This window comes from Palaemon carinicauda, chromosome 1 (genome assembly GCF_036898095.1).
Source record: "Palaemon carinicauda isolate YSFRI2023 chromosome 1, ASM3689809v2, whole genome shotgun sequence".
Taxonomy (NCBI): Eukaryota; Metazoa; Arthropoda; class Malacostraca; order Decapoda; family Palaemonidae; genus Palaemon; species Palaemon carinicauda.
In genome coordinates this window covers 253,923,234-253,933,233 of record NC_090725.1, presented here as the reverse complement: position 1 = coordinate 253,933,233, position 10,000 = coordinate 253,923,234, and the positions used below count along the sequence as shown (strand labels likewise).

Genomic DNA, 10,000 nt, shown 5'->3' with positions numbered 1-10,000 from the left:
ACATTTCCGGATATCATTGGTAAATATATTGTATTGGTAAATATATTGCATTGATGGTGTATTCAGAGAAATCGATGCCATTCATGTCTTTACCTATCACACTGATGGGTAAAGACAAGAATGCCATCAATTTCTCCGAGGAATCGAACGAACTGAAGATACGATGCACTGAAATCTCTTTTGAAATGTCGAAGGAAATTGACGACCTAAGGAAAGATCTTGAAAAACTAAAAGAGACAGAAGAAAACCACCACGAACAGCTTTTAAACGAAGAGGTCAAATTGCCTCTAGTGTTAAAGGCAAGTCACCATAAAATAGAGGGAAAGGAAAAGAGCCTCTGATGCTTGATATAACCCATCTCAAAATAGAGGTCAAAGAGACTCTAATGGAAAAGATATGGCACCTCGAAATAGAGGTCAAAGAGCCTCTAATGGTAGAGATAAGGCCCCTTAAAATATAGGTCAAAGAGACTCTAATACTAGAGATATAGCACCTCAAAATAGAGGTCAATGAACCACTAATGCTAGAGATATGGCACCTCAAAATAGAGGTCAAAGAGCCTCTAATGCTAGATAAGGAAGCTCAAAATAGAGGTCAAAGAGATTCTAATGTTAGAAATAAGGCACCTCACAAAAGAGGTCAAAGAGCCTCTAATGATAGAGATAAGGCACCTCGAAATAGAGGTCGAAGAGCCTCTAATGCTAGTGATATGGCACTTCAAATAGAGGTCAAAGAGCCTCTAATACCAGAGATATGGTACCTCAAATAGAGGTCAAAGAGCCTCTAATGCTAGAGATATGGCACCTCATACAGAGGTCAAAGAGCCTCTAATGCTAGAGATAAGGCACCTCGGAATAGAAGTCAAAAAGCCTCTAATGCTAGAAATAAGGCACCTCGAAATAAAGGTCAAAGAGCCTCTAATTCTAGAAATAAGCCACCTCACAAAAGTGGTCAAAGAACCTCTAATGCTAGAGATAAGGCCCCTCGAAATAGAGGTCGAAGAGCCTATAATGCTAGAAATAAGGCACCTCACCATAGAGGTCAAAGAGTGTCTAATGCTAGAGATAAGGCACTTGGAAATAGAGGTCGAAGAGACTTTAATGCTAGAAATATAGCACCTGACAATAGAGGTCAAAGAGCATTTAATGCTAGAGATAAGGCACCTCGAAACCGAGATCGATGAGCCTCTAATGCTAGAGATATGGCACTTCAAATAGAGGTCAAAGAGCCTCTAATACCAGAGATATGGTACCTCAAATAGAGGTCAAAGAGCCTCTAATGCTAGAGATATGGCACCTCATACAGAGGTCAAAGAGCTTCTAATGCTAGAGATAAGGCACCTCGAAATAGAAGTCAAAAATCCTCTAATGCTAGTAATAAGGCACCTCGAAATAAAGGTCAAAGAGCCTCTAATTCTAGAAATAAGCCACCTCACAAAAGTGGTCAAAGAACCTCTAATGCTAGAGATAAGGCCCCTCGAAATAGAGGTCGAAGAGCCTCTAATGCAAGAAATAAGGCACCTCACCATAGAGGTCAAAGTGTGTCTAATGGTAGAGATAAGGCACTTGGAAATAGAGGTCGAAGAGACTTTAATGCTAGAAATATGGCACCTGACAATAGAGGTCAAAGAGCCTTTAATTCTAGAGATAAGGCACCTCAAAATAGAGATCGATGAGCCTCTAATGCTAGAAATAAAGCACCTCGCAAAAGAGGTCAAAGAGCCTCTAATGCTAGAAATAACGCCCCTCACAATAGAGGTCAAAGAGCCTCCAATGCTAGAGATAAGGCCCCTCAAAATAAAGGTTGAAGAGCCTCTAAAGCTAGAAAAAGGCACCTTACAATAGAGGTCAAAGAGCCTATAATGCTAGAGATAAGGCACCTCAAAATAAAGGTCAAAGAGCCTCAAATGCTACAAATAAGGCACCTCACAATAGAGGTTAAAGAGCCTCTAATGCTACAGATAAGGCACCTCGAAATAGAAGTCAAAGAGCCTCTAATGCTAGAAATACGGTACCTCTAAATAAGAAGTCAAAGAGCCTTTAATGCTAGAGATAGGGCACTTCGAAATAGAGATCAAAGAGCCTCTAATGCTGGAAATAATGTAGCTCGAAATAGAGCCTCTATTGCTTGAGATAAGGCCCCTTGAAATAGACGTTAAGGAGCCTTAAATGCTGGAGATAAAGCACTTACAAGCAGAGGTCAAAGAGCCTCTAATGCTAGTGATAAGGGGCCCCTCAAAGTATAAATCAAAGAACCTCTAATGATACAGATAAGACACCTCAAAATAGATGTCAAAGAACTCTAATACTAGAGATATGGCATCTTAAAATAGATGTTAAAGAGCTTCTAATATTAGAGATATGGCACCTCAACATAGATGTCAAAGAGCTTCTAATATTAGAGATAAAGCATCTCAAAATAGAGGTTAAAGAGCGTCTAGAGGTCAAAGGCACCTCGAAATAGAGGCCGAAGAGCCTCTAATGCTAGAAATAAGGTAACTCGAAATAAAGTCAAAGAGACTCTATTGCTATAGATAAGACCCCTTGAAATAGAGGTCAAACAGCCCATAATGCTAGAGATAAGGGACCTCAAAATAGCGATTAAAGAGCCTCTAATGATAAGAGATAAGATACCTCAAAATAGATGTCAAAGAACCTCTAATACTAGAAATATGGCACCTCAAAATATATGTCAAAGAGCTTCTAATATTAGAGATAAAGCGTCTCAAAATAGAGGTTAAAGAGCGTCTAATGCTAGAGATCAGGCATCTTAAATAAAAGGTCAGAGCCTCTAATACAGTGGTTCCCAACCTTTTCTAGTTTGCGGCACCCTTGGCAAGCCTTTCAAAAGTTCCCGGCACCCTTATAAGGAAATACATATTTAAAATCTCCGTTTTTTTTTTTTTTATTATATTTTTTTTGCATTCCGACATTTTGCATCGATGTAACAACACCTTATACATAGATATGAAAATTTTCTTTACACTGATCCTGCTATTACAAAAAATGGTATTATAATACAAATATGTAATTGCGACAAGTTTTACAGTAGTTGCACAATGTATTCAAGTAGTTACGCTGTTACAGTGTTACACTATGATACAAGACATACACACAAATAGGCAAAAGTGAACCATAGTTAGTGTGAAACTTGCGATTGATGCTTGGCACACAAACTCTTGATATCAGGTCTCATTGTTGATAATGCCACCCGCATATCATCCTCAAGTGAAAGAAGCCTATTTCTTTGTTTCGATTTTATTGTTGCCATGGCAGAAAATGCCTGCTCACACAGATACGATGTGGAGAAAGGCAAAAGTAGAGAAATAGCTTTCTTAGCCAAATTAGGATATTCCCCCAATGTTCCATGCCAAAAAGCTGCCAGTGTCACGTCACTCTTCTTAAATTTGACGTTCAGTGTTGAATCAGCAGACATATCAGGAAATTCGTCACGTTCTATTGCTGTGAAGTCCAGTTCTTCAGCCATGTCAGTTCGAAGGGTGATACAATCCAATCTAGTTTCTCTGTAGAAAGCGATGGAAAATACTTATCAACTGCTTCTCTTAGTAGTTCCAAGTGATTAAGAATAAGATTTTTTACAGTTCCCAGACCTTTATATCCTGGTTGTTGAAGAGAAGGGAAGTTTGACACATCGTTTTTCTGAACAGCCGACTTCCATGATTTTAACTTTCTCTGGAAACCTTTCATCTTGTTAACTGATGTTACAATTTAGTTCATTCAGCTTCATGAAAATATCTGCTAAATATGACAGCTTCAAACACCAAGTAGAATTTTCAAGCAGCTTTATGAATATATCATGTCTCTCCTCTTGGAAAAAGGTTTTTAATTCTTCTTTGAGTTCAAGAACGCGGTTCAGTACACGACCCCTTGATAACCACCTTATGTCAGTATGCAAAATCAGTGAAATATGAACGGCACCCATTTCTTGACACATCTTTTGAAAAACCCTTTTTTTCAGTGGCCTGGATTTGATGAAATTAACCATCTTGACAGCCTGGTTTAAAACCTCAGTCAACTCTTCTCCACATGTCTTGCCTGCTAACGCCTCTATGTAGGAAGCAGTGAGTTGTAATTAAAGATGGATTTTCTTTCAATGCTCTGGTGATGAAGCCTTTGTACTTGCCTATCATCGACGGTGCACCATCAGTACATATGCTGCAACAATAATTCCATGAAAGACCATGTTGAGTGAGGTACGAATTTACAGACGCGAAGATATCCTCTCCAGTGGTTGTGGTCTGTAATTCTTTGCAAAACATAAACTGTTCCACAATATCCTTGTCAATGAATTTGCAAAACCCAACCAGTTGGCATTTTTCAGCTATGTCAGTACTCTCATCTACTTGCAATGCGAATTTTCTTTTTGATTTTATCTGCTTCACAACTTCTTCATTAATATCTGTTGACATTTCAGATATCCTGCGGCTGATGGTGTTATTGGAAAGAGGTACTTTCGAAATCTGTTCCTGAGCTTCTTTGCCAAGCATTGTTTCTACAATTATGTTGCATGTAGGGCCAATGATTTCTTCACCAGCTGTATGAGGCTTCATCTTCTTTGCTAATTCTTTTGTAATTTTCCATAAGTACAAATTATCATACAAATTCAATGAAAAGTAGCTAAGTTGAAAATTCGATCGCTAAATTGTGCAGCAGCAGCAGAAGCAGAGAGAGTGAAGTTAATGCAATTTTTTTCCTATGAATTTCGGCGGCACCCTCGAAAGATCTCACGGCACACCGGTTGGGAATCACTGCTCTAATAGTAGAGATAAACCACATTAAAATAGAAGTAAAAGAGCCTCTAATGCTAGAGATAAGGCACCTCGAAATAGAAGGAAAAGAGCCTCTAATGGTGGAGATACGGCACCTCGAAATAAAGGTCAAAGAGCCTCTAATGCGAGATATAAGGCACCTCGAAATAGAGTCAAAGAGCCTCTAATGCTAGTGATAAGGCCCCTAGCAATAGAGGTCTAAGAGCTTATAATGCTAGAGATAAGACATCTCAAATTTGAGGTCAAAGAGCCTGTAATGCTAGAGATAAGGCACATCGAAATAAAGGTAAAAAAGCCTCTAATGTTAGAAGTAAGGCACCTCAAAATAGAGCTCAAAGACCCTCCAATGCCAAGGGTAAAGTGCCTCAAAATAGAGCTCAAAGAACCGTTAATGTTAGAAGTATGGCCCCTCTGAATAAATGTTTAAGATCTTCATATGCTAGAAGTATGGTACCTCATAATAGAGGTGAAACAGTCTCTAGTGGTAGATGTTAGGTACCTCTAAATAGAGGTCGTAGAGCCCCTAATGCTAGAGGTAAGGCATTGAAAATAAAGGTGAAAGTGCCTCTAATGCTAGAGGTAAGACACCTCAAAATATGGGCCATGGAGGTGCAATAACAAATAAATGAGTCACATTCAATACGCAGGATATGGCTGTCTCATGATTTTCCTACTGTTCAATTTATAAACTTTGATTTTTGACTCGCTTAAACCTATAATTCTGTATTTGCAGGATAAAAAAGTAAAATGTCCAAGCATTTAGTTACAAAGTTAGTCATGTTTCCACTATGTGGAAAAAAAAAAACCAGTGTTTGTGTCACTGACAGTGCTAGGATAACAGGGTACGACAACAACAACAAAAAATATGATTATGATTTATAGACAATATTCAAAATGGATATTACTGTAAAGATTAAATGATGCATTTATTTATATGTTAAGCGTAGGAGAGAGAGGGGAGGGGTGTTGGTGGGGGAGAATCTGGCTTTAAATACAGAAATGCCCGGTTTCTTGTTTATCAGGTGGTAGGTTGACTAAGGCACCAGCCACCCGTTGAGATACTACCTCTAGATATATATTGGGTCTTTTGACTGGCCAAGACAGTACTACATTAGATCTTTCTCTCTGGTTGCGGTTCATTTCCCATTTGCTTGCATCTGACAAAACTAAGATTGTCAAACAATTCTTCTTCACCCAAGGGGTTAATTATTGCACTGTAATTGTTCAGTGGCCGCTTTCCTCTGGGTAAGGGTAGAAGAAACTCTTTAGCTATGGGAAGCAGCTCTTCTAGGAGAAGGACACTCCAAAATCAAACCATTGTTCTCTAAGTCTTCAGTAGTGCCATAGCCTCTGTACCATGGTCTTCCACTGTCTTGGGTTCTCTTGCTTGAGGGTACACTCGGGCACACTAATCTATCTTATTTCTCTTCTCTTATTTTGTTAGTTTCTATAGTTTATATATGAAATGTTTATTTTAATGTTACTGTTCTTAAAATATTTTATTTTTCCTTGTTTCCTTTCCTCACTGGGCTATTTTCCCTATTGGGGCCCCTAGGCTTATAGCATCCTGCTTTTCCAACTAGGTGTTGTGTAGCTTAGCAAGTAATAATAATAATAATATGGTTGTAACACCAGAATCAACCTGCCGTCTCGAAAGCGATGCGAAGACTTTTCACCCGGAGTGGATGGAAATTGTTGTCCGCATTAGTACATATGCTAAAATATACTTAACACAAAATGAGAGGAGAAGAATTTATTAGACGAATACGCTAATCCAGGGCAGATACAAGAGAAATTTAACAAACATAATGGTGAAAGCGAAGTTGGAATTTCTGATAAATATCTGGTTAAAGAGAAAGTGAAAATGCCTAACAGATTCTTTGGGATACGAACGTTTTAAAGTTTGTTTCAAATGTAATCTTATCAAATGAATAAAAAAAAAAAATTCAGGCTGGCAAATATGAGAATGGATAAGGTGTGTGTTTGGGCCAAGGCCACTGGAGTAGAAGATTCTTATAAGTATTAGTTAAATTATAAACACTCACTTAGGAGGAAGAGTTAAAAAAAAAAAAAGTTTTAGTGAAAAGGAAAAAAAAAAGCAGGTAAGTTAAGGAGGAATTTATATGGTTAAGTATGTAACACGATGGATATTTTTACCCAAGATAGGAAAAAATCGAAAACAAAAATTAATAAAGGAGTTAATTATTAGTAAGAAAATTAAAGTTGTAATTGAGAGAGATTATTACAGAGATAAAAGTTAATGATCAAATGGATCTCAAAATAAAACAGGGGAGCAAATAGATAGTATATTGAAGAACTCTTGAATGTGGAGTAAAATAAAAGGGATAAAAGGGTGTTATGTAAGAGAAGATAAAAAAACTATAAATCTTAGAGTACATGTAAATAGATGCCAAATGGTCAAGTAAGTAGAAGTGAAATATTGCTATGAATGATCAGGCTGTGTATAAAAACGGAAATAAAAATCCAAAAGAAATGTGCGAAAGCAATAACTTCATTATATAGAGGGATAATTGACAACAGTTATAATTGCATAAAATAAAAATTTGAAGCATACTTGGGCTTTGGATCCCCCAAAAATGTAAGTGGTAACAAATTGATTAATAGGTTAAAAGTAAAACAGATTTCTAAAAGGTGATTAGGCATTCATGGTGCATATGGTACTTCTATAGAAATGTTGACTATAGCAGGATTTAGTAATATAATACATTTGATGTTAGAATATATATATGAGAGAAAATAGTATTGGAAAAAGAGTTATAAATAATTTCTTTTGCCTCCATGGTCGTCCAATACTTTAGTGGATGGAGTGGTGAAACAAGATAGTTGGGGAGCAACTGAATTACATGCAACGTTGTGTTATGTGAAAAATAGGTCAGCGTGGCGGACACTTCTTGAAAATAAGTGAAAGATGCTGAAAATATAACAAAGGTTTATAAGGGGAGAAACATGTAAATGAATCCTAGCAAGAGTGAGATAATGAGGGCAAATGGAAACAAGAAATCTCATATGTTTTGACAATGCAAATGATGGCAGATAGGAAGCGATTGATTTATTTAGCTATTTGGACGAACACTGTGTTGCAAGTGATAGTAAGAAGAGACAGGAATTTAACATAATTTCGGAAGAAAGCTAAGTAACAGGATAAAAGATGAAATATTGAATGCAAATAAGAATAAAGGGAACAACTGTTAAAATTGAAGGGTAAAACCGCATAGGAAATATTTGCAGCAAACAAATTTGATTTTCTTTTAATTGAAGTGCTCTGCGGTGCTCAGATCACGTGGTGAAGAGTGGAAGAGTGAAAATATAAAATAAGTATTGGAAAATGGAAGACACAATAGAAGTGAGTTACTAAAAGTATGTTGGTTGTGGATTGTGGACTTATTACACTCATGATGTACTTTCGGTGTAAGTACACGAAGAAGCTGATCAATGGTTGTCGTTCACCAAAGTAATTTATCAAAGGTCAGCAAATATCTTTCTTCTTCATCTTCCATAAACACTCTAGAAAGTTGTGAACCAATTCACAATCTTTTCTGCATCCCTTTCCAACATCCCATCCAAGTAAGCTAGAAACCAAACCAATTGTTATTAAGCTTGGTACTTGAAGAACAGTCGCAGCATACATGTTCTTTATGCCGAGTGCATATGTTCGTTTGTTTGTTTGTTTGTATATATATATATATATATATATATATATATATATATATATATATATATATATATATATACAGTATATATATATATATATATATATATATATATATATATATATATATATATATATATACAGTATATATATATATATATATATATATATATATATATATAATATGCCATTTCTAGACCACAGTCTGACTGGGGTTTAGCCATTTTATCACAACACTGGCTACTGCGGATTAGTGATGGGAGATTTTAGTCTGATCGCTCACATCAAACCAACCTAGTGTGGTTGGCCCTCACTAGTGATACACGAATATTTGCACCACGTTAAGGTATACCCACTGAGAAAGGGATATATATATGCATATATATATATATATATATATATATATATACATACATATGTATATATATATATACATACATATGTATACAAACACACACACACACACACATATATATATATATATATATATATATATATATACTGTACATATATATATATATATATATATATATATATATATATATATATATTGCATTTATGGATCTGGAGAAAGCGTATGATAAGAGCTGATAAGAAAGCGGTGTGAAATGTGATGAGGCTATCTGGCATTGGTGGAAGGTTGTTGCAATCAGTGAAGAGTTTCTACATATGTAGTAAAAGCATGTGTTAGGATAGGTAATAAAGTGAGCGAGTGGTTTCCAATGAGAGCTGGGCTGAGACAGGGATGTGTGTATGTCGCCATGGTTGTTCAATTTGTTTGTTGATGGAGTGGTGAGAGAGGTAAATGCTCGAGTGCTTGGTCGAGGATTGAAACTGATAGACGAGAGTGATCATGAATGGGATGTTGTGGTGCGAGGTTCCATGTCATGTTGAATGGAGAGTTACTTGAGGAAGTAGATCAGTTCAAGTACTTGGGGTCTGTTGTTGCTGCAAATGATGGAGTGGAAGCAAATGCATGTCAGAGATTGAATGAAGGATGCAAAGTGTTGGGGGTAGTGAAGGGAGTGGTAAAGAATAGAGTGTTAGGTATGGATGTAAAGAGAGTTCTGTATGAGAAAGTGATTGTACCAACTGTGATGTATGGATCGGAGTTGTGAGGAATGAAAGTGACGGAGAGACAGAAATTGAATGTGTTTGAGATGAAGTGTCTGAAGAGTATGGCTGGTGTATCTCGATTAGATAGGGTTAAGGACCAAGTAGTGAGGGTGAGAATGGGTGTAAGAAATTATTTACCAGCTAGAGTGGACATGAATGTGTTGAGGAGGTTTGCCCATGCTGAGAGAATGGAAAAGTGGCCGTCTGCTAAAGAAGGTGATGGATGCAAGATTTAATGGAAGAAGTACAAGAAGAAGGCCAAGGTTTGGGTGGATGGATGGAGTGAAGAAAGTTCTGGGTGATAGAAGGATAGATGTGAGAGAGGCAAGAGAGCGTGCTAGAAATAGGAATGAATGGCGAGCGATTGTGACGCAGCTCCGGTAGGCCCTGCTGCTTCCTCGGTAGCAGCAGTAGGTGATTCAGCG

The 10,000-nt window shown here is 37.0% G+C and overlaps 1 protein-coding gene across 1 annotated transcript in view; it reads right to left on the bottom strand.

Annotated features, from left to right (window-relative positions):
• Positions 1-3,138: 3,138 nt before the first annotated feature.
• LOC137638817 (zinc finger MYM-type protein 6-like) overlaps positions 3,139-10,000 on the bottom strand; it is a 10,607-nt gene continuing 3,745 nt past the window's right edge. The window contains exons 2-3 of the mRNA XM_068371208.1: positions 4,056-4,584; positions 3,139-3,523 (exon numbers count right to left, since the gene is read on the bottom strand). Coding sequence (XP_068227309.1) covers positions 3,139-3,523; positions 4,056-4,584 — 914 coding nt within the window. The remainder of the gene's footprint in view (positions 3,524-4,055; positions 4,585-10,000) is intronic.